This window comes from Chaetura pelagica, unplaced genomic scaffold, assembly GCF_000747805.2.
Source record: "Chaetura pelagica isolate M959 unplaced genomic scaffold, ChaPel_1.0 scaffold17, whole genome shotgun sequence".
Lineage (NCBI taxonomy): Eukaryota > Metazoa > Chordata > Aves > Apodiformes > Apodidae > Chaetura > Chaetura pelagica.
In genome coordinates, this window is record NW_009970726.1 from 1,605,038 (window position 1) to 1,630,188 (window position 25,151).

The 25,151-nt window shown below is 39.2% G+C and overlaps 2 protein-coding genes across 2 annotated transcripts in view; one reads left to right on the plus strand and one right to left on the minus strand.

Moving 5' to 3' along the window:
* Positions 1–9,793, plus strand: part of MLLT10 (myeloid/lymphoid or mixed-lineage leukemia (trithorax homolog, Drosophila); translocated to, 10) — a 125,578-nt gene extending 115,785 nt beyond the window's left edge. The window contains exons 17-22 of the mRNA XM_010007014.1: positions 752–940; positions 1,336–1,424; positions 1,566–1,927; positions 6,745–6,847; positions 7,586–7,798; positions 9,749–9,793. Of these exons, the coding sequence (XP_010005316.1) occupies positions 752–940; positions 1,336–1,424; positions 1,566–1,927; positions 6,745–6,847; positions 7,586–7,798; positions 9,749–9,793 (1,001 nt within the window). The remainder of the gene's footprint in view (positions 1–751; positions 941–1,335; positions 1,425–1,565; positions 1,928–6,744; positions 6,848–7,585; positions 7,799–9,748) is intronic.
* A 6,072-nt stretch (positions 9,794–15,865) lies between these two features.
* DNAJC1 (DnaJ (Hsp40) homolog, subfamily C, member 1) overlaps positions 15,866–25,151 on the minus strand; it is a 68,314-nt gene continuing 59,028 nt past the window's right edge. Inside the window, exons 9-11 of the mRNA XM_010007015.1 lie at positions 18,169–18,217; positions 17,203–17,681; positions 15,866–16,081 (exon numbers count right to left, since the gene is read on the minus strand). Of these exons, the coding sequence (XP_010005317.1) occupies positions 16,013–16,081; positions 17,203–17,681; positions 18,169–18,217 (597 nt within the window). The 3' untranslated portion in view covers positions 15,866–16,012. The remainder of the gene's footprint in view (positions 16,082–17,202; positions 17,682–18,168; positions 18,218–25,151) is intronic.

Sequence of the window (25,151 nt, forward strand, 5' to 3'; positions counted from 1 at the left end):
TGAGCCCTTTTTTTAAAAAAAAAAAAAAAAAAAAAAAAAAAGGAAAAAAAAAAAAAAGGGGGGTGGTAACTGCAGTGCTCACACAGTGCTCCCTGCTGGGTGATTTGTAGATCGCTGCTCGAAGCAAACGAGAGCTCCTGCTCCCAGCAAGGTGTGTCATGATAACTTCACGTTGGGATGACATTTTTTTTCATTGTTTCTGTACGTCTGTGACTCACTGTACAGGACATTGAAGCAGAAAAACTCCCGTTTCAGAAAATTTCTTGTTTTTACAGAAATGTTGTTAGTTAAATGCGTATTTGTCAAACATTTCCTGGTTTGATAATGCTTAAAATTTCTAATACTGCAGCTGAAATACATCTTTTCCCAACTGCACAATTCGCCCATGCTACTAAAATAATACTTATATTCGGGTTTGGGGATAAATGGTTCCATACTGCTGTTTGCTTAGGATGAATGTCAGCCCTAATTATATGACTTTCTCTGTATTTAAGCCAGGGTGTAGATATATTGCAAGATTACTGTCACATGCTACATACTTTTTTCTTCACTTCAAATGACACAAAATTGATCCTAAACCTTTCCACTTAAATTCAAATTTCTGTAATGTATCTCTCAGTAAGAATTTTATTTACATTTTCACACATGACTTCATGCTAGCCTTAGGTTGTAATACATAAATAGTAATAAAAAATATGATGTTATTAATTCTTTGGGGCTGTGAAAGGTAATATATGCATTTTTACCTTAGTTTTAGGAATGCTTAAATCATTACACCAACTTCAGGTTGAAAATAGGCGGTTGGAAGAACAGATAAAGAATCTGACCGCTAAGAAGGAGCGGCTCCAGCTACTCAATGCGCAGCTTTCCGTGCCCTTTCCAACAATAACTTCAAACCCTAGCCCTTCTCATCAAGTACATGCCTTTCCAGTACAAGCAGGTAAGTAGAGGAGAGTGTTAAAGTGTCAATGTAATTAGAACAAGTACTTCTATAAAGTATCTATTTTATTTATGTATGCCATTGATGCAAGATGCATATACACATAGGATTAATGGAGACTAAGTACTGGTGTGTTTAAATGTTTAAAAGTCAGTAGGAAGATGAACCATTGCTACTTGTTTCAGTGCAGTTTCTTGCTTACTTCACACTGGAGCACATCTGTTTGAATCTGTTGATTCACCAATTATTTAGTCAATATTTTACTATTCAGTATAATTTTAAGGTTAACGTTACATTTTCTGTTTACCTTTGACATTATTTTGAAATAATGATTCTGAGTATTTTTACATGCTACAGAAATTTAACCACTCTATTTTTTGACATTGTTACTTTAGCACCTAGCACTGATTCCATGAACAGCAGTAAAAGCCCTCATCTGGGAAACAGTTTTTTGCCAGACAATTCTCTTCCTGTATTAAATCAGGTAATATTTATTTGTTGCTTCTAAACTTAAACTTGTTTAAATTTAACTTGTTAAAATTGTTTACATTATAGTCCTTGCATTGTGTTGTTAGGTGAAACTTTATGAAGCTGAGGGGGTTTTGTTGTTTGTTTTTACACCCAGGAGATAACCTCCAGCGGACAAAGCACCAGCAGTTCATCAGCTCTTTCCACTCCACCACCTGCTGGGCAGAGTCCAGCTCAGCAAGGCTCAGGAGTCACAGGAGTTCAACAGGTCAATGGTGTGACAGTGGGGGCACTAGCTAGTGGTATGCAGACTGTAACCTCCACCATTCCTGCAGTGCCTGGTGTGGGTGGAATAATTGGAGCACTGCCAGCCAGCCAGCTGGCAATCAATGGAATTGTAGGGGCTTTAAATGGGGTAATTCAGACCCCAGCAACAATATCACAGAACCCTTCTCCTCTCACTCATGCAACCGTGCCACCCAGTGCAACCCATCCTCTGCCAACCACATTAAATAGCAGGTAAAAATTTGCTGATTTTCTGTTTTTCCTGATCGTGCCTGCTGTTCTTAGTTTAGCTGTGTTTTTCAACTGTCTTATTCAAAAGGTACCATTTCTTCCTTGGCTTGCAACTATCATACTAGGTTCTGCTCCTGATCTGTGAATGAAAGAAGGCATTTAATGAAGCATGGAGAGTCAAGTTAAAGAAAAGATGTTTTCTGTTTAGATTTTGGGAATCTTAGTGTCCATTTATTCTTAATTATTTCTTAATCAGGTCACATTCCCAAACAAATGTAATTATGTAAATGTGCTTCAGTTCTCTTTCTAGTTCAGAAAACAATATTATTTGTCCTGCCAATTGTTCTTCCAGGATTAAAGGATCACTGGAAGGGCTACCATTTGTTGCAGCAAGAAGGGGGGAGGGAGAGAAGAACAGTATATGGTTGTGTAATTAAAGATGCAATAGGCATAACTAACCAGGGTAGTAATACAGTAGCATGGTATTTTCAGTTCTCTGCATCCGACTCCAGAGACAACACAGTTTGTTTTTCAAACCATGTTCCAAACAATTTAAAAATGCATAACAAGATCCATGCTTGAGTATTCCTAACAGCCCTTCCCCAATACCAGGTATCCTCAGTAGCATAAATTGCTGCTGCTTGAGCTGCAAGGCAAATGGGTAACAAAAGGAGACAGCTGCTTTCCAGAAAGGGGAATGGACTGCTTGATCTGGAAGTATTCTGGGATAGAGCAGAGCCTGGGCTAACTCATTCTCCCTGCTCCCCTTCCCCCACATTTTTTATTGTCCTTCTCTTTGGAAGGAGAACTAAGGTTCTATGTAGAAAGAAATGCCTGCAAATAGGGAGTGGATTAAATAGAGGTTATTTTTGGAGATTAAGGTGGATTATGCACCAAAAAAAGGTCTGTGTGATTGGAAATGATGCAAGGGATTCCTAATTTAGTTTTTTTCCTTGCTGTTCAGTTAGCAGCTACTGTAGATTTGTATACCATATCATTGTGTGCTGTTACTTCAATGGTCTCATAAAAACTGATACTTTCAAGTGTATCATGTTGTTTTGCTGTGCTATTATAGTTTTACTGAGGAGCTTATATTTTTCATAGTTATATATGAACATTTTGTAGGTTAAACAAAAGGCATCTTGTTAATGAAACGTTAACACAAGAATTTTGTGTTACTCTCCCCAAAAGCATGAGAAGGAGAGAGAAATACTAGACAAAATAACATAAATCTGTTGTATAATGCTTTCTACTTTCAGTTAATGCCAAAACATGCTGGTCATGCTGCTGTTTTCTTATGATTTTGTTAACACACAGATTATTTATTTCTGACTCGTATTGCAGAAGTTCTTCAGTCATTTATTTATTTATTTAATATACCCATCTAACTGCTGTAATTCTTGTGTGTAGCCTAGAAGTAACTACTGTAGTTCACACAGAATACTACAACTGGCATCCTGTTCATAAGCTCTCATTCTAACTTTTAGCACAGTCTGGAATATTCCAATGATTCCTTATTTTCTACTACAACAAGCTTATAATGTGTAACTGCCAACGTTTCCATTCTTTCAGGGTCTCTTTTTGCATTGCTCCCTTAATAATACTTGTTTACATTAAATTTAAAAGTGCCCTTTTCTCACAATTCTCTGCTTTATTGAGCTCATCCAGGTGATTTGCTGGGCCTCCTCCCTTTAGAGGTGTTCACAATGAGTGTTTCACTCATATTCTGTGAGTTTTCAGTATTTCTAGTTGTATATTTAAAGGAAAAAAGTTCAGGCTGAGCAATCACTAATGCTAATTAGTGCTAATATGATTTTAGTAGTGACACAAACATTCCTGTTTCTTCCATTGCTAATGCTTCAGTGAAAAATATATAAAAACTTCTCTGTTACTGAAACTAAGTTGTGAAGAGGCTCTGGGATGACTTTGAACCAAGGGGGAAAAAAGCAGAATGAAAAAAATTCTTTTGTATTTTCCTTTGGTTGAGATTTTTCATTTTGCAGCTATACAGGGCACCATTTGTTCCTGCCACTCTTGAGTCCAGTGGTGTTTCAGTGTCAACTAGTTGATGATTTCTTTACTGTTAAATTCCTCTAGTTACCACTGCTCTTTGAACTGCACAAGTGGGAAGGTTTAATGGTAACAAGCACAGGCAGGCATGGAGGTTTGCTACTGTGCTATTGAGAGCTCTCCCAACCTGGTTAGATTATGTGGTGGTGGTCATCATTGGAGGTGGTTTAAATCAGGGTTCACGAGGCAATTGAAAGCCACATGAGAACTCAGGCCGACTTGCTAACTTTTGTGTATTGTTCTGTTATTAAAAGACTTGCCAGAGGTTCCTGTAAGTTGCTACTTACAGTAATTTCCCAAGCTTCAGAATCTGTTCTGGCTGTTGCATGTGAAAAATGGCTGGATTGTTCACCAATACATGAAGACTTCTTTATGCTTATTGTCCTTACTCATGTGAGCTCTTTAACTGTGGGACATAGGGAGGCGAGAAAATACTGATTTGCACGATGCTGTTAGATAGTTTCAAATCATAGGTCAAGGAGCCTACGTTCCTTTGGCAGAGAAAAATACTCAATTCTTTTCTGGGAAAAGATGGCTTAATACAGATTGCTAGCAACTAGGAGATTCAGTGATCTGAGGATAAAGATAGGATTGTTTCCTTACATTCTCACAGCCAGAGAATACTGTAGAATGTAGAGTTTCAGACTGATCATATACCTTTTAATGAGAAGCTAAAAAGGACTAAATTTACATTCCAAGCTGGTTTAGAAAAAGCTCTGTGGTGAAATCCAGTGAACTGCCTTTTGTGGGAAGCTTGGGAGCTGCAGAGTTTTGTTTTCTGCTGTTAGGGTTTTTTCCTAGACACTTAGGTCTCAGCTGCTGTTGAGGTTATTTTCTTTCAAGAGCCAATGCAGCATTAAGAGAGGAAGGCAGAGAGGATAAAGAGAAGGGAGAACAACAGCAGAAAAAACGTGCAAAGGTAAAATATATAGGAAAAAAGAGAGAATGGGATAAAACAATGAAAAAACAGTGAAGATTCATTCTATTATAGAAGAATACAGAAGAAGTGAGGTAAAAAGAAGATGGAAGTAGTGGTAGTATTAGTCAAACTGAAAGGATTTATTTTATGCATTTCTTAGAGATATTTTGATACAATTGAATTTAAAGCTGTTTTGAAGGAATTTCAGTTAATGAGTGAGATAATTTGAAAGTCAAATACATGCACAGTTCTAGTTTTTGTTAGGTGTGAGTTTTGTATTGTAGCTCAGGAGGAAAATCAAGGAGTTTCTTTGGATTGGTAAAGTGTCTTTGCTTTCATCAACAATCAAACATTGTTAGCAGTTACTGGGGAAAAAATAGAATGGTGTTACTCATTTTCTGTTCTGTCATGTTAAATCTCTGGTCTTTGAACACCTGGAATATTTCATGCAGTTCTGATTATGCAGTTTCAGAAAAGGATGTAATACAAGGGGAAAAACAGTATAGCAAGAATAATCAGAGGCTAAATGGCTTGCACAGGAGGAGGTCAGTAGAATTGTCTTGGCTAGGAAAAAGACTACTGAAAAGAGGTTTGGGAATCAGAGGAGTGGTAGGAGTGATAGTAATGAATGTTGGTGAAGTAGATGAAGGGAAATCATAAGATTATTTAGGTTGGAAAGACCTTTAAGATCATGGAGTCCAACCCTAAGCTATGAAGTCCACCAGTAAACCATGACCCTAAATTCTTCTATGGATGGTGACTGAGCCACTTCCCTGTGCAGTCTGTTCCAATGCTAGATAACCTTTTCAGTGAACAAATTTTTCTTAATTTCCAATCTAAACCTCCCCTGGCACAATTTGAGGCCATTTCCTCTTGTTCTGTCACTTGTTACTTGGGATGAGAGTTTCAGTGTGTTTTGTACTGGTTTAGGTTTCAGCTGAATTCCCACAAGATGCAGCTCATTGTGCAAGAGCTAATGCAAGGGGAGGGGACAGAAATGTACAGTTGAAAGGGAAATAATGTTTCAATAGCAGAGTAAACCTGTCATGAAATACAACTGAATAATTCAAGGAGTCCTTTAAACTAGTAAAAGCTAACACTGGTACCAAAAGAGTAAATCCAGCTGTCTTCTGTTCCAAAACCAGCTTTGTTCGTGCTGTTGGTCTTGAAGTGAACTGGCATAGCTGAAGAAACCCTTTATTTCCAGACCAGTTGTCAGCTGGATCAGTTCCCTACCCAGTTTCCTAAGTAGCTGCAAAAATTGTATGTAGGCATGAAAAAAGGGACTGGGAGCTAAGTAGGAGGCAAGTGCAGAGGCAGTCACTTCATTCCTGGCAGCATCACTTGGCCCACTTCAAGGATGATTGTGTGTGCTAAATTACAGACAAGGTACAGGCAATGGTGAGAGCTGTGAATATAGCAACAAATGAGAATTAGAAAGAAACCAAGTCAAAGTAATACTTACTTAGCTAGCATTTAAAGGTTGGCAAGAGCTGTCTTATAAAATCTGGCCTTTCTGTATAAAGTATTTGAAAAAATTTAGAAGATAATTACTATTACAATGTTTTAAATAACGTGCATGTAGTTGACTTGTGTTATGGGCAAGTTGTTGCTGTTGGTCAGCATAGATGAGGCTGGGATGGTGGTGCTAATGACTTGGGATGTATCAAAAAATGCAACTGGACAGACACTGTTCATATTTGACAGTATGCAATCAAAATGCTAAATAGGAACTGTTTATATAGGTATTTTCTTGGTTTCAATAGAAAGCTGAATTAAAAAGTTCCCATGCTTTATGTAAACTACAGTATTACCCTGTCAAACCCTACAGTGCCTCAGGACTCGGATTGCTTCCTGACCAACAGAGACAACTTCTACTCCATCAACAGCACCAGCAATTTCAGCAATTACTAAGTACGCAGCAACTCACATCAGTAAGTTTACCAGTTCATTATAACTTATTCCTCTGTTGTATTGTAAGGCATGGGTGGACTCCTCAGTCTATATAGATACTAGAAATGTGTTTAACTTGACATCAGAAATTTTTATTATATTTTACTTTTTCAGTTGCTTTGACCTTTTTTGGATGGGTCTTGCTAAATTACAGGATATTACTGGGTTTTGTGTGTTGCCTGGTGCCTTCAGTCCCATTTTGTCCCATGTGGACATAGTGGATGGTCTCTCCCAGCATCAGCTGTGGGCAGCAGTTGGGGCAGCAGTATCCTAAGCCATTAGCTGATTCCACCAGGACTCTAGCAACAGATTTTTGGGTATCACCTCATGAGCTGATTTTGCTCTGCCTTGCAGTATTCATATAGACCATTACAGAACTGGTTTAGCTATCTGCATTGCTAATTGTGTTGTTTTAGTACTCTGAGAAACATGGTTTGATATTCTTCTCAGATGTTCCTTCTGATAGAGACCTGAGGAAGACAGCAGGCTTAGCTGAGCTTCTGCTGAGCTACTGATTTCAGGAAATTTTATAGGTTCTTTCTTCCCTTTCCCACAGTGTCATGGAACTTAATTAGTGTAACCTAAATTAGCTGGGATTAGGTTAAGGGTTGGACTGACTGAAGATCTGGATAAGTAGGAACCCAGGGAGGAGCTGTTTTTCAGTAAATAATTCTTAATTATGTTTTTTTTTTCTCCTGCCTCTCCCAATATTACTTAAGGAACAACATCAGGCCCTTTTGTATCAATTAGTACAGCAACAACATCACCACCACCAACACCATCAGTCTGAAGTACAGCAGTTGCAGATCACTGGAGGAGCACAGATGCCCATAAACAACCTCCTTTCAGGCACGCAGGCCTCGCCACTCAATGCAGCTGCTACTAACCCGTTCCTTACAATTCATGGAGACAGTGCAGCTCAGAAGGTGACAGTAAGTATATTTCTCACCTCATTTTCAATGTAGTACCTCCATGAGGTAACTGAAAGATAAGAAGCAAGTTATGTGCCTATATTCACAACTCGAGGATGGTGGATTTTTTCTTAATTTTATTTTTCTTGAGCCTTGGGCTGCACTTAATGAGGTTCAGAACTCTGTGAACTTGTAGTCAATTACACCTCACCTGTTTCCTGCACACTCCTGCTTCCCTGGATCAGAACACCAACCCAGTGACCCTTGCCTACTGCAGCCTTAGTCTTCCTCACCCATCCCTTCCCCAGGTTTGTGTCCACTGTTTTGTAGATCATTCTTTTTATCACCCTGCTTGAAGACTTTGTCCTGTCGAGGCCTCAGGCACTGTGGAGCTGCAGAGATCAGTTTATTACTTGAGAGATGAGGAAGCCCATTGCTGGGAAGGTGAAATATGTCTTAGGAGAATGGGCTGTGAGTGTCTTGGTTCTGGGGTAGGAAGGTGAGGCTGTGCACTGGGAGGCTGAGCAACTCCTTTGCTTGATAGAGTAAGAAAACCTTTATTAGACAGATAAGGAAACAAGACGTTTTTCTTGCAAAGATGTTCCATTGTCTTCAGCCTTTGCCCATAACTTCCATCCCCTAGACAAGATTTCTTTCTTCAAGGAGTCAGAGAATAGACTTCAATCACTGAGGATCATACCAGGATGAAGGGAAGGAGCATGTGGAACTTGCAAAAACAAAGGATGACTAGAGCAGGAAGACAAAGTTCCAGTATTCTTTGGAGAAGACATCAAGTGGTGGTGAAAAAGAAAAAAAGGGAAGCTTGTCTGCACCAGGAGGCAGGAAGAGCTGGGGGTTGGATATTGGTTCCTCTCTCTGCTCCCCACTCCTAGAGTTTCCAGCTGCTCTAGGGGTGCAGTGGCGGAGAAGGACTTGGGCAGCTGGGCTTTTGTGTTACTTCCCAAATGTAAGGTGAGGCACAAAACATAAATGAGGAATTTTCAGGACAGTTTTCCTGTAAACAGCTCACTTCCATTAAAAAATAGCAACACTTCTATTAAATGTTGCACATGCTCATTGTCAATTTCCAATTTGTAGTGAATGGAATTGAGACCCTATATTTGGTTTGCACCAGAGCAGACTATTTCACATGTGACCTTATTTTCAGTATCTTGAATTGGCTATTGCTGGGTTTGCATAGTGTGACTGGACATGACTGGTGTCTTTTACAAAAATGCTGCTACAGTTTTAGGTTTTTTCCCTTAGAACAGCTAGCTGAAAATAAATAAATAAAAATCTCAGAACATCTTTCAAACTAAACCATTAGGAAGTGATTTCTTTTGAAATAGCTTGCTTTTTTCTCCCCCCAAGGTTAGAATTGAGACAGGCTGCACTGGATGATTGAATCCAAAAAGAATTTTTAATAAATTCTCTGTTTGCCAAAAGTTTGAATGTTTTAAACTCATTTCCAGGTTTTTCAAGCAGTTCTGAATGCTCAGTGAATGAGATGAGGTTTTTGCTTGGTCTTGTTCAGTATTTGCAGGAAATGTCTTTAGCAATTTATAAAAGAAATATAGTTGTGACAGGCAAAATAGAAATTCTATTTCTAGTCTGATGCAGAAGTGTAGAATTTAGCCCTCTCCAGTGGGTAAAATAGAGCAGAAGTCATCTGGTGTTTTGCTTGACCATCACAGAGAGACCAACAGCCAGGAGCAGCAAGTCTTGTTTGAATGAAAGTAGAAGCAAAATTCTAATGCTAGCTGTGAAGACCTGAGTTGCCTCAATGCAGGACTACTCCTTTATTCTTTCCCGCTCTTTTTGTACGATGCATGATTCTCTTGACAATGCAGAAGTTACTGTTTAGGTAGCTCTAGAACATGTACCTCATCTGCTCTGTCACTTGTATGCATTTTATTTTACTTAAATCTGTATTTTATAATCTGATTTTTAGAAGTATTTTCTCTTACACAGAGGCTCAACGATAAAACTGGACCAGTTGCGTCAGAGAAGAGTTGACATTTGAAGGGTCCTTGAGAACTGCATGTCCTGCTGTTATAGCACTTCATCTGGCTGCAAGCTGCAGCTTTCCTTTCTGCAGACTGAAGAAACGCAACAAGGAACTCGTACTGCACAACAAAACGTTAGGAATTTTCATAAGGATATTTTGGTAGGCTTTCATTTGCTTTCTTGTTGCACTAAAATGGATGTACTTTTTAATGTTCCAGACTGTGAAGTAGACAAAATTCTGCAAACCATAATTATTTTGTCACTATGATGGTACTAAGTACAAATTCAACCACAAAAAAAGTATGCTTGACTTTTCAGTCCTAATATTTTAAATTTTTAAGGCTAGCAAAGTGTTTGCAGTCAGGCATTACTTTAGGTTCAGAGCAGTAGCTTTAAAAAACAAACCAACCCCAGCCCTAGCCAGTCTGATCTTCTGCTGCAGTTGCAATATAGCCTTTCAGACTAAGCTTGTCATGGCAGCCTGGACTTGCTGTTTGTCATTTCTTTTTTACACATCTGTTTTGAAACCTGACTGATAAGGGAATCCACTTCTGAACTTTTTATTCCTTTTAAATTCCTGTTGTTATATAGTGGGAGTTTTTTCTGAGTAGGAATTACAGTCTGGACTCCAAAGTTTCTTAATTTTGGTGTAGGTTTTAGAGGTTGGAGGTTTTTTAAAGGGGCCGGTTGGTTCCAGTGACAGTTTTCTTACCAGATGAGAAGGCCACACTAGAAGTGTGTGTAGTGTTTGGCCTAAACCAAGTGCCTGTTGCTACCTCCATTTTGCTGAAATGGCTGCAAAGAGCTGATCATGCACTAGACATGTCCTTGTTAGCAGCGGGAATATTCTGTCTTGCACCAGCAGCCTTGTTGTTCTGCCTTTACTAGAGGTGTTGATACCACTGTAAATAGCTCAGGCAGATTGTTACCTGGGTCCCTTTTCACTAATAAATTACCAAAAAAGTGAGTATTTCCCACTGAAATTTACCAGTGGTTGAAACGGGTGAACTTGTTACCACACTTGGGACAGTAGCTGGTTTCATGGCGTGAGTCTATGCAGTATGGTGAAGGATGGTTTGAATGGGGGGAATGACCACTAATCAATAGTAGGGTGGGAATTATTAGAGGAAAAGACCCAGCTGTAATTAGACCTCCACTGTGTACTTATTTGGAAGAACATGTTAATTCTGCAATATGTTTCTTAGTTAAACATTGCACAGTTCTTACCTCATTTCTGTAAATAAAGTTTTGTGAATCTGTTTTGTATTGTGAAGAATTCATAAGAAAACATTGATATTTTGATTTGTAATATTTCTAATTAGTAGATTTAATTGAAAAAGTAAAAATAATTTATTTTTATATGTTCTGGGGAATTTTAAAAAAATGTCACAAATCACTTTTGTAGATACTTTACAAAAGTAAACCAGTGGTTTATTTTACTTAATCAACCCACTGGTGGATATTCTGTAACAATTTGTACAAAAGGTAAGATGGAAATGTGCTGTTATTTTGACTAGATGTAAAATTCCAAGTGTATGAAAATATATGTACAAAGCTTTTGTTAATAAACTTTAATAATGTTGATAGCTGTGTGCTGCTTGTGTGAACGTGAGTCTTGCAGAAGAAGGGATTTCTATTAACATCACCTGACAGGAAGGTTTTCAGTGGCAGGTAGCTGCTACACTTTGTTACAACAGATGTTTTTAAATGCTTCCTATGTAACTTTCTGCTTTTGAGAGAAGTTGATGCAGCTGCAATACTGTCCAGGTACATTTTTGCTTACTGGCTGTAAATATCTGAGTGCATAGGACACCTGTGTGTCCCTGCATCGCAGTCTATTGTGAGAGGTTTTTGCTTTCACCCTTCAAAGATAAATCAGGGTGAAATTGCAGGAGGAGGAGGGAGCTGTTGCTCTAATAGCCCCACTTCATGTTGAAGTAACTCGGTGAGAGTTCTGCAGAGTTGGGACAGGTTCTTTACCTAGACAGTGCCTGTGCTGAGGGGATCGAGGCCTTTAGGTGGTGCTGGAACTTACATAGTGTTTGCTGTAAAACCAGCTCGATGGTTTTTATCCAGGAATTTTGCTTATTGTCCCTGGGGCATCAGTAAGCACAGAGCTGAGCTCTTGGTCTTTCATTTCCCAGGCAGCAAGGAGGAAGTTGATCCTTCTTGCAGTGTCACATGAAGACAGAATGTGAGGTGAGTGGTGGCTCAGCTTTTGGCAGGCACAGGCTGCATTATGGCTCCCTCGCAGCTTTTGGCCCCTGGCTCATCAGGTGCTGCCTCAGGCTGAGACCAGCTTTCGGAATGAGCAGGGAGAAGACGGTGTTGTCCTAAGCCTGTGCCATTTGGGTATTGGTTCATCTGCTCCAGTCCTGAGGGCTGAGTATTTTTGTGTTTTGTTTTCAAATGGGGAAAAGTGGAGTCCTGGAAGAAGACAGGGAAATGAGCAAGCTCAGAACTAACAGTACAGGAATGTGGAACATCCTCTGGCACAACTTAGGGCAGCACTACCCCCCACTCTCCCTCCTGCTGATCCCTCCTTGGCCATCAGGACTAGAAAAACTATCTAACATTCTAGGGGTAGCTGATGAATGTTTTATGCTATTAGGGGAAGATGCTCTCAAGACTGGGCAGGGCTACTGATTAAACCTGTCCAGACAAGCTCCAGAACTGGGTACCATCCATCTCCTGGCTCTGTTGGGCAGTGACTGTTTGTTAGTGCTAACACTTCACTGATTTTCTCATGCCTGTTTTTCATACACTGCACTAACATCTCACTGTTGGTCCTGTCTAAAGGAGAGCTCTTTTGAAGTCAAACACTTGCTGTTTCTGTAGTTTTCAGACCCTGTCCTCTCATAAAGAGGTCACATTGCAAAATCTTCCCTGAAATTACTTTTTTTTTTTTTAAATTAGTTCATACAGTGACAGCTGTAAAGTTGAGAATATTTATCCAAACAGTGATATGCAGGGCATTGTTGAACAGTAGCTCCTAAATCAGAGCACTATTAACCTTTACAACATCTCAATCATATTCTGCACCTTCACTTACAGTGTCAGGTGGCATTTTACAGAATTCTGATGCTTTGGCTGTAGCCTCAGCAGGGTGTGGCAATGCTGCCCTCCCTGGCTCCTCTACCCCACTGCCCCTTTCCATAGTGTCTTGCTCATCCCATCCAGGGACATGCAAAGATGCTCAAAACAGACTCAGCTCTGACTGATGTAGGAGCAAGTCACAGGACAGACACTGTAATGTTGGAAGTGTTTCATGCACAAAGTTACAGTGCAGAAGGCACTTGGAGGTACAGCTCACAACTGCCCAGGAAAGAAGAAAATACTTTGCTAGCAGGCAAATGCTAACATTACTTAAAGGAATTCTGCTTTCCTGACTAGAACTGGAAGAAGTTGCTTCAATCCCAAGCTCAGCGTGCACTTGAATTTTGTGGACAGAAAGTTTTAGAAAACTGAATTTTGGTGGTGGATACCAGAACCACAAGAAAGCAAAGCCTGGCTGTGGTTTACCTCTTCTCTAGGAAGTATCACATCTGACCTCAGATATCCCAGACTAGATCCACTGCTAAAAGGGCCAGTTGTCTCACCATCCAGACAGTATCCAGCAACCCCAAGAGAGGGCCCTGAGGATCTCAGACTCTTACCCCTACCACCTTCCTCCCCACAGCCAAACACTACAGCTAAAGCTCAGGCTGGGCCAAGTCCTTTGGTCCTGAGGAACTAAAAAGGACATAAGATGGGATGAAGCCTGGACCAATTCTTGCCCATGCTGAAGGATCTTCCTTTCAGATTACCTATATTTGTCAGGAGCACTGTTTTAACTTTTTCAGGTGAATGTTCTTAAAACCAAAAACAAGAAAAACAGTTTCTTACCAGCACGTGGTGCTCAGCCTTCTTCCTTAGTGCCCATCCTGGAACTCTAGGGTGGTGAGAGGTGGAAGGTGCCCCGCAGGCACTTCATCGTTATTGCCATGAACACAGCAGTGATGTGGGCAAGTCTTGAGCAGATGCTCTTACCCATGTATGTTTTTAAAGATTTCCAATGCTAACAGTGTCAAGTCCTCCCAGATCCTTATTACATTTGCCACTGGATGTTTTTGCCTCAATATGTAACAAAACTATTTCTTGCTCTAATCTGAGCTTGCTATTATTCTTCATAGCCACAACGGACATCTAACAGTATTCATTGCAGCAGGGAAACACACAAGTGCAAAGTTCCTCTTTTACATACTTGAAGATTTATCTCCTTCTCTCTCTAATGTAGAGCAAATACTACAATTCCTTCCATCCTTCCTAGAAAATAAGACTTTGTAGACTCTGGATCATTCTCTTTTGGATGGTCGCCCTTTTCCTTGAAGTGTGATTTATGAAACCAAGCGCACCATTCCAGGTGAAGTCTTGTAAATCAGAATGGAAAGGAAAGATAACACCCTCACAGGCTACACTCTCCCTTCACTTGCTTTCTTTTTTTTGAAACAGCAGAAATAATCCAATTACCTGTCCATTTATTTCATGAACAATACATCTCCATTCACTCGTGTTCTTCTGTGTCAGCCCTATTGATGCTCCGGCACGTTAATTGTCACCAACTTGCCCAACCATTTCAGCAGCTTTTCTTCACAGCTATTCCAGTATCTGCTTTACACCTCGAGCCATCTATCTTTGTGTTCTAGATTAGTAACTAACACCTTTTACAGTTAATATTTCCTGATATCTCTTGAAAACACCTCACTTGATCTCACTGAAGACTTTTCCTTCATAGGTGCACTAGTAGTGGCAAGGAATTGCCCTGTGATCAGTTAGCACACAAAGGCCATAGCACAGCTTCTAAATATGTTTAGTTTCCACTGCAGTTGACCTGGGAAGCTCTCAGGGAAACAAAATTTAGATGCATTATTTGGTGTCTAGTACAGTTTCTGTAATACCATTTCTACTAAGATTAATTTTTATTATATATGAGAAAAAAACCCCCACATAGGTCAAAATGTTCCATCTGGTAAAGGAACCCATATGGAGCACTCATCTTCCCTACATACCTCTACCTTAAAGTTTTATGGGAATGGGATGTAATTTTGTGAAATGGTGATCTTGTCAAAAGCAACACAATTGGCAAAAACTGGGTAAAATTAACGGTGTAAGTGGCAGAAAAGTTGACACAGATGTTCAGCCACCAAGCTCTGTTTTTCAGTTTGGATTACATGGTCTTCTGGTTTATTTTTTTAAAGAAAAAAAAAAAGCTCAAAAACTTACTAGAATCCTGATACTAAATCAGAGCTTCAGTAATAAATAATTATTTTTAAAAATGCAAGTCCTTAATGTTTCTTGTAAGACTATGATCACTGCTCTAATTTACTGATATCATTAAGTACCCTTTATTCCAGGATTTTAGCTTTGTATAACTTTTCCAAAAGAATGAAAAACAAAATAGCAAATAAGAATAACAACCTTAATACTTATTCTTCAAATATAAAATGAAGCTATATTGAATCCAGGGTATAAAACACCCCCCCTATATGATAAGTCTTTTAAGTCCTATTCTGTACTTAAAAACTAGTCATGAAGTATATGCCTAAAGGCCTCTAATTAAGGCATGTAAGTGTTCTTGCCCATTACAACTTTACCAAATAATAGCACTACCAAAGATCACTGTGTATTAGTCTGCACAGCTGTAAAAAAGGAATTATATTGCAGGTGAATATAATGTCAGTGGAAGTTAAGATTAGAAATGCTGCTTATTTCACAGCATTGTTAGAATGAACAGACATTTAATGTAGCAGCAGACATGCTTGTAAGCAAATTGTCTCATAACTGCAAGAAAGCAAAAAATATCTGGAGTGCAGAGTTCCATTACTTATCCTTGCTTAACAGCTTCAGATCAATTCTAATTTTCAAAACACCATTTAAATTTTTTTATATGCTGGATACCCATTAGCTGTGAACCTACCAGTTCCACTATGCAATGACCAATGCGTCTTCTCCTGAAGGTCCACTTTGTAAGACATTGTTATCACACTTTGCACAAGCAGCTCTCCAACACAGACACCTTCATTCTTCAGCACACAAAATAGGTAAGATGGCATAAGATTTATTAATATTTTGTTTTACTAAGGCACATGACATACAGAAATACTGAGGTACAAAAGTGCAGTTTCCTGCATATGAGATTTAAAACCCCATTTTGACAAAGATGAGCTACATCTCTTCTGCTGAGAACATTCAGGTTTTTGCCATTTTTTTCTTTTGTACCAGTTCAACAAGCAGCTTGTATCTTGCTATACACTCCTCCTAAAAGGAAATAATAAAAGTTTTAATTAGAAGTTAGATATTTTAGAATTGCTTTAACTCCAACTATGCAATGTCATTCTAGACAAGGAGGTAGGTTCTGGGTGTTGTGTGTGGGTTTTTGGTCTTTTGTGCAGGGTTTTTTTATTTTTGGAGGTTTTGTTTGTTTGTTTTTAAAATTGCACACTGGATTTCAGAAGGAGAATCTACATCTAGCAAATAGTGGATTAGCATAATGAACTTGCTATTTATGTTTCTTAATGGTCAGGTTCATTAATGAACTCCCTTTAAAGACCAAAGAGACTCAGGAAACCAGTTGCCTGGTACTTCTTGACAAGGACTGTAAAGCAAATTAAACAGTTTTATTGTAATACCTGTTTCAGAACAGTTGTGCTGGTGTGAGCCACACTGCAGACAGGTCAAGAAAAGCCTTTACGGCCACTAGGGCAGCACCTCCGGACACCAGACGCTGCTGAGCAGCTTCAGGGCCAGAGAAACCCCTCCCATCCCTCAGCCCGGTTTTCTGCTCTGTGTTTGGCACAAATCAAATCAGGCTTTTCTGCAGCTGCCATGACTGAAGCAAGCAAACTAAGCTATCACAACTATTATGAAATCTAGCACAGCCCAACCGCATCAAGGGCAACACTATTTAAAAAAGATTATACTTACAAAAAGAACATTAGATAGATTATTGTGCATTTAGCCCTTGCAGGTGGATTACTTACTGTGTTTGTTCACTGAGATGGGTTGAGAAGGGTACTGTAAAAGTGTAAGCAAAGCAGCTCACCAACATTTGGTTACTAACTTATAATAAAAATTTATTTTCAAATCTAATTTGTCCTGCAATTGAAGATCTGAAAGGCGTATGACAGGGAGGTATTTAAAATGCAATAGGAGGTATTTAAACATTTTCTGTGAACAAACTGAATTAAATAAAAAGATATATTAAAATAGAAACAACAAACATTACAGTCATGCTCTTTAAGTTGACTGTATGTGGACTGATAGGCTAAGTAAAGACCTCACCTTTCTGCACAGACCCTCAGTTCTTAGGGTGATCATAAACTGGTAGAAAATGTGTTGCCCCTCAATTTCTCCTACAGCTGACACAGAGCTAAACATACCTTGCTTTTTCCAGGAACACATTTTGCTATTTTATCCCAGCGTTCCGACGTTCCCTTTGGATACTGCTGCAAGGCCATTTCGAGGAGTTTCTGTTGATTTTGAGTCCACAGTTCTTCTGGGGCACGGCTTTTCTCTCTTTTTCTGCTCTCATCATCACTGCCTTCCTCTTGCTCAGTGTTGTCAAAATCTTTCTGGCGCCTTCCTCTGCCCTTCTCTTCTGGCACATCTTTCGTTGCTGGTAGAGTCACTTCAGGTGCTTTGAGAGGTTTCCGTTTGCGGTGTCTAGTTTCACTTGCAGTGCTCTCTTTCTCATCTGTTTGGATATCCAGCTGCTCTGGGATATGGTTGTAGTTCCCCTCCTCCTCTTCTTCCTCCTCCCTTTCTCGTTGGGTGATTATGTCGTCTGGCAAATTCATGTTGACTTTGACATTCTTGGAATTCTGGGCCAACGTTTTAAGCTCAGAGAGCCTAATGACACCTGTTGGGAGTGGTGTTGTTACACTTCTAAAACATGGACACAAACCACAAAGAAGCAGGAAGCTGCCTGCCAATGAAAGGTACCCAGAATTTTGCAGAGAGAAGAAAAACCTGGATTACAACCTTAAGGAAAATGCTTATCAAGAAATCAAGGCGTTTGTTATGAAGCAATGAAATTTGCCAGTTATGAGCATTTCTGGGACATGTGAAGTACTAGTAAATTACCACACTGACATAAATAAACAGAACAGCCCAAACAAATTAACAAACCCCACAATAAACTGCATAAGCAAGCCTGGGATGTAGCTGAATGGAAACATTCCCTCAGAATACCCATTAGCTCTTACTTCTCTCTCAAAGTGAGGCACAGTTGCCAAAGTCCCTGTGCTAAGCATACCCTGAAAGGCACAAAATGTGCTGTATTTGCACAGCTACAATCCAAATACAGTCCTTTTGATAAGCATCAGTGAGGACCTAGGAACACACACCTGGTGTAGATGTAACAGAATCCTTCAGTTGTTTGGCTTTCATGGTAACCTGCATGAAAATAACAACAGAAAAAAGGACTTAAAATATTACATTATTTGCGCTACTGAAGAATTAATTAAGAGGTTAATGCAAAATTGAACACTGAACATTCATTAAATACAGTGAGGCTGATACTCTTCTGCTGGTTTTGTTCACACATGGATCCCAAACTGGCAAAAAGTAACTTTCTAGTCTCTGTCCTTTCTAAAACTCTTAGCTTTTTAAACAATCTAAGCAATGCTACACATTTCTATTACTATCACCATAATACATCACAGTTGATATTAAAATTCTGTTTTCTTTCACTGTTAGATCTTAATTCTTGAACTTAAAAATACCACAAGGAGAGGGGGAAAGAGGAAATTAGTGAGTATATTTTGTATATTGGTTTCTCAGTACTGAACAAAACAACAAAATAACCCACATAGGCCCAGAGGATGAAGGACACTAATGGGCAGGTGTTCAGCCCCCCCTCCCCCAAATCTAACAGTTTGACCACCAAAAGTCAGCAAAGACACTCCCAAGTCCTGGGATTATTAGGAAAGAGGTTTATTGCTGATAATTCAAAGGATGGAGAGCTGCCTGCTTCAGCCTCTCCGTGAATACTGAAATCTGTGTCCTGGGAGAAAAGTAACACCAGGTTTACCATTTTCATTTTAAATTAAGTAACAATAAAGTGGTTCTATCACCACCCAGAATGAGGAGCTTCCCCATCCCAAATGTCTAGACCTCACTACAGATAACAAAGAAGACTTAAAAAATAAAGATCCTTAGCATCTGTGTTATCTAGAGCCTCTTAAAAGTACCACATAAAAACATAAAAAAATGTAGTACTCAAAGAAATATACACAGTTTTTAATTAATGCAAAAGTTTTATGAATACCAGATTTTTTAAAATATTTTTTAAAATTGTTTTTAATATGAGGTCTTTGTGGAAAAGCTAGAAAATGAAATCAAGTAGTCTTAGCCACCCAAGTAAAATAAAACTTGAATTGTCAGCAGGCAATGCACTGAATCAGAACGGATACTATCTGGGAGAGTAACCTGTGTTCCGTGCTAGTTGAACCTGGGACCTCAGATGGCACCATCTGGTTAGTGCCAGGCACTAGGGCAGTGTGCTGCCCAGAGCAAAAATAAAAAAATACATCACCTACAAAGTCAGAAATTCTTCCATGTGGGATCATATTTACCCACAATATGGATCATATAGGCCTTCAGAGCCACAGCACAGACCTCTGCTGTTTTAGGTAACTAATTTTAACAAGAACAATTATCCTTTATGTAAAGCAGCATTAGAGAGTGACCATGCCAGGGGGTTGTACAGCTACTTGCTAGAAGAAAATATGAAGACTTAGAATTTTTGTTCTATGACAGGATTCATAAGTGACTACTCCAATAGTTAAAACACTTTGGCACTGTCTGCTTCTAGACTAGTCTACTTCGTTCCTTCCACTCACCATTCTGCCTGTGAAATGGCAGGACTTTGCTGTAAGAAGAGGCAAGTGCTGGCTCCCTTAATGAAATGACAGCAAGACTTAATAAGGCAAAGTGATCTATAAAAAACCTACAAAATAAGTCTCATTTTCTGTTACAATTAAGTTTAAATGAAAACTCTGTGAATAAAGTAATCTCAACTCCCATGAAACAAAAACATTAATCCAGAGGTAGACATCTACCTGACACAGGAAACTCCAGTTTCTACTGCTGCAGCATGATAAAGTATAATCATTCAAAGAGGAATCTCAGAATACTAACAAGAATAGATAATTTTAAGTAGCACTAACAGGTCTGTCCATGATCTGAATTGTTCTGATTTTGAAACAATGGGATGGGTCCTCCTTGAAACAGGTGATCAATCCACTAATAGAAATTGCCTTCCTTGAAGAGTTTATAGTCTAAAATAATCCAAATTAAAATGTCTGTGTTTCATTTCAACTATTAGCAGAGTGTCTCTGTAGAGCAAATGCTTTAAAAGGCTGAGTGGAGGGGAATCCATTTTAGACTCCTGGACAGAATGGATCCTCAGTGGTGCTCTGCTATGCATCTCTTGAATAGAAATTACATTATAGAAACTGGATTCTAATAGATTTATTTTTTTTTAAGTGAGAAGAACTTGTCATGCAAACAAGGAGCTGATCCTTCAGAACTTACTGCAATGATGCAGTGGATTCATTGTGAATACAAGGCATTGCCTATGTTCACATATTCCAGAGGACTATTTCTGAACCATTCTGCTGCTCCAAGTGCTTCTTTCAAAGATTTACAGCCAACTCATACGGCCAAGAAATCAGAAAAAAACCTAGAAGATTCTCTGAGCAAAACAGAGCAGAATAACTTGCAAGCAAAAACAAAGAGAGGTACTGAGATGCTATCTCAGTGCCCCCCCACTTGGCTTTCTCTATGTTGAAGCTCTGTTTTTGCAGGTTGGCAATGACTTTATCTTTCAAACTGAGACTGCAACTGCAACATGAGCTTTGCATTGGAAGTGGTGCAAATCATTAGGCTGGATTTAAGTTTCCGTTACAAGACAGACATTCCCAAATAAGGTTAGTGTAGGTGCCCCGTAATAGATACAAATTTTGCTCATCTCCTTGAATTAGAAGATAAAAACCAGCCCTCTCCACTGAAACAGTGAAGGATTTTGGTTTATTCCTAGATCTTATATGGCATTCTACATTTCCTCCTCCATGAAAAAAATTCAGAAGAAACAGTATTGCCAAAAGTTACCTTATTTTAGATAACTTCAGCCCTAATAACTTGGTGAACCCAGATGTAGTGTTTTCTGTAAGTTATTCCATTTTTCACACCTAATATTTCCAATACTCTCTCTTTTAAAGGCATTATGGTATCTGTCCATATTTTGATGGACTTCCAATTTGAACATTCATAAGGTAAGCTGGAAATAACAACTGTGTGTATGGTTTAGATATTGAAAATCTACAATTTCAAACACTGAACAAGCACCTGCGGTTGACATGTTTGACAACTCATCAAGCTTCTTAACTCACAGTTTTACTATCATCATTCACAGGTAACATGAGAAGATTACTTGTCTATTATGCTCTTTTTTTTTTTTTTTTTTAATCATCAGCTTTGTTCTTCATATGGATGATTTTGCAGGTCCCTTCCCAGGTGCTAAGGAAAGTTGGTGTTTACTCCAGCTCTTCTCACTTAAGAGTTCAGATACCACCTATTTAGACATCAGATTTATATGTCCAGTAGCTTCAGCTGTCATTGCCCTTGAAGATGCTGACACAGGGCAAGAATCATAACATGTCAGTACTAAACTACTAAGGATTATTAGGAAGCCAACCCATGGAACACATGAAATTACATTTCAGTTTGATCAGTTTGAGTTTAATCATTGCTCTTGCCACTCAAATTTCCAGACTTTTCTGCTGCCAGTTCCTCCATACTTTCTGACATCCTTAATATAAATTTAAATTTCCTCTCCTGTGGTGAGTACTGTTATCTACTAGCTAGTTCTTAACAGCAATAAAAAATAAAAAAATCACTGAGTTACATGAAGTAAGTTGTTCCGTTGCTTTCTCTACTCAATTTCATATAATATGAAATTCATATAATCACCTGCCTATATTATTTTTTTCATTAGGTAGTAGGTAACACACTTGGAAATACTGTTACTTAAGTATGAAGCAGTTGCAGAATTACTTTTCTAGTTACTCCTGCTGATTATTCCTTCATAATCCTTTAAAATTACAGTTTTAATGTATATTAAATTATTAGTTTTACCATGACTGTGTAAAGTTATGCTGAAAGCAAGCTGTTATTGACAACAGCTTTTACCAGAGTATTAGCAAGCCACTGAGAAATCCTGGGTCTGGGGACACCTTAAATTATAAGGATCAAGACTGTGAAATTGATTTAAAACAGAAGAGAGCAAATCTCATGTTCTTGCAAGTATTTTTTCTGCTGAACAAACACTCTGCATTATTTTATAGGAAACAACTTTAAACATTGCTGTTTCTATGCCCAGATAACTGAGGCATCCCTGTGGTCCACCAGAGATAACAGAAGTCACCAATGAAGTCAGGTAACCACATACACAGTGGAACAATTAATTTCTTAGACCTACAAAGATGATTTTTAAAGGTTGCATGACATCAATCAAATTGCTGAAGTAGAAGTCAAACCATCCTACAGTGGAACCTACAGAAAAAAGCCACAGGAACAGTTTGCTTCTGAGAAGTCCCTTCTGAATTCAGTTTCAACAGCTCTTCAGCTACAAACATTTTTCACTGAAAATAAGTGGGATTAGTGGGCTGATTTTATGCAAGGAAAGCCAGACAGAGCTGTTTTCCTCCTGTACTGCTAACAATTAGTCCAGGTCACAAGACTAGTTGCTACTCAACAAGACACCTAGCAGTAGAAAACATTTCTTATTGTAACCGTTCAGATGTTAAATCTCTTTTACCCTGAACACCTGTCCCCTCTTTCAGATGGCACAATCAGTGCTTCAGAGATACACAGGAGGAGGAAAAAAAAAAATATCCAGAGTTAGCTTAAAAGACTCTCAGTAGTACAGGCAAAAGCACATTTTCCTGCCACATGAATGAGAGGCTACTTTCCATCCTGCAGAGGAGGCAGGCATAAAATAGCACAAAACTGTTACAGATCTAGGGGGAAAACCCTGTAAAGTCAGGTGCAGTAATCCTACTGATGCCAAGCAGAGAGAAAGAGCCCTTCTGCAGAAGATGAAGAGCAATTCCCCATTCCCACAGCAGCAGCCACTAGCCCATCACTTCAGCTGACCCCTCAAGCCCCACCACCAGCCCAGGTTCACATGGCACGTGCCAACGGGACTTCAAAGCCTTTGTCATTTTGCCATCTCCTGGCAATCTTCTGTAGGCAACAATCTACCTTCCTTCTCTGAATAGAATCTATTTTGATCAGCATTGCACCAGATAATTACAGAAGTCTCTCGGGTTCCGAGAACATTCTGAGAAAATAATGTGGGGGTTTCTTTTTTTTTTTTTTTGTAGAGGAAGAGATAAACCATGTCACTTTGCTTCCCAAATGTATATACCTTCTTACAAAGGATAACATGTCATTGTGCTGCTGAAAATGGAAGGTTCTGATAAAATTGTTCACTATTCTTAGCATCTTTCTGAGCAGAAGTTCTCTAAAAATCTGCTAAAGCTGCCATAGATTCTCAACATCAGCTCTCAGAAATTTGCTGTCCCAGTTTCAGTGCTCTGTTCATCCAGTTGTTACCCTCCTGCATGCTCTCCCTCTAGTTAAGTCATGCAAAAATGCCAAGGTCTGTGAAATTATGGAAAAAAATAATGTGGAGACAGCCTGTGAGTAGCTAAAGCTAATATGCAGCAATGAGGAATTTCTTGAATCTTTGAGGGTAATTTGAGGCTAATTTGAGTTATAATCACAATTTGCTCATAAAGAAAAGCCAGAGATGGAATGGTTTTAATGCCTTTCTGGAGGTAGTTTGCTTTTGCAGATGTAACCTTCTAGGACAGCACAGAATCAATTGCCAAATTTGAAGTTTTTTCCTATAACCAAAATATTACCTGCTGCAACTGGGTTCTTCTTCCAATCTAGATCTAAACAGCTTTTTCATAGCAATCACATCGTATGAAGAACTCTTTGACCCAGGTCAGACAACAATAATGATCCATTCCTTTATTTTCATGTGACAGACTCAACATTTGTTGTTTTGCAAACTGCCTTCCCTTACATATGCTAAAAGGGCTGCGAATATTGTCTTCCAGTTACACAGATTGGTGAAACTTCAAATACTGAAGAATTAAGTCAAATCATTCTTCATTTTTGCAAGTATCCTAATTTGCAACTTATGAGTAATATCTCTGGAAATGAAATCTCTCAAATCAGAAGACCCACCTTTGTTTTGGCATTGCTTGTGAGAGTTTGCTCAGCAGACTGTTACCCAATGTCCCAAAAGTATGTAACAGAACTAGCCTTTATCCACTGTGTAAACTACATTTTGAATGTAATACTAACATAGTAAATGAGTATTTTAAGGACAATGTGCTTCTGTTCTTGAAGGAACACAACTTCTTTGGGCAGCCTGTTCCAGTGTATCACCACCCTCACAGTAAAGAATTTCTCCCTAATTGTCCAATCTAAATCTCCCCTCTTCCATTTTAAAGCCATTACCCCTCATCCTATCACTACAAGCCCTTGTAAAAAGTCCCTCCCCAGATTTTCTGTAGGCCCCTTCAGGTCCTGGAGGTCTGCTCTAAGTTGTCCCTAGAACCTTCTATTTTCCATGCCAAACAACCCCAGCTCTCTCAGACTGTCTCATCATAGCAGAGGTCTTTGTTACCCTCCTCTGGACTCACTCCAACAGCTCCTTCTTCTGTTGGGGACTTCAGAAACGGACACAGTACTCCAGGTGGGGTCTCATGTGAGTGGAGTAGGGGGCAGAATCACCTCCCTTGACCTGCTATCATGCTTCTTTTGATACAGCTCAGGATGCAGTTGAATTTCTGGGCTGCAAGTGCACATTGCTGGCTCATGTTGAGTTTTTCATCACCCATTACCCTCAAGTCCTTTTCCTTAAGGCTGCTCTCAATCCATTCTCCACAAAGCCACATTTGCTTGGGATTTGCAGGATCTTGCACTTGGCCTTGTTGAACTTCATGAGGATGGAATGGAATGGGCCCACCTCTCAAGATCCCTCTGGATGGTACCTCTTCCCTCCACTGTTCTGACTGCACCACACAGCTTGGTGTCGTCAGCAAACTTGCTGAGGATGGACTCAATCCCACTGTCTATGTCACTGAGAAAGATGTTAAACAGCACTGGTCCCAGTAAAACCACCGGTCTCTGGTCTCCATTTGGACACTGAGCTGTTGACAACAATTCTGAGATGCACTGTGCTGCCCAATTGTGCAAAAACTGTAGGAGTGACTGTAGGACTGCACATAAGAAAACTTTGTACAAT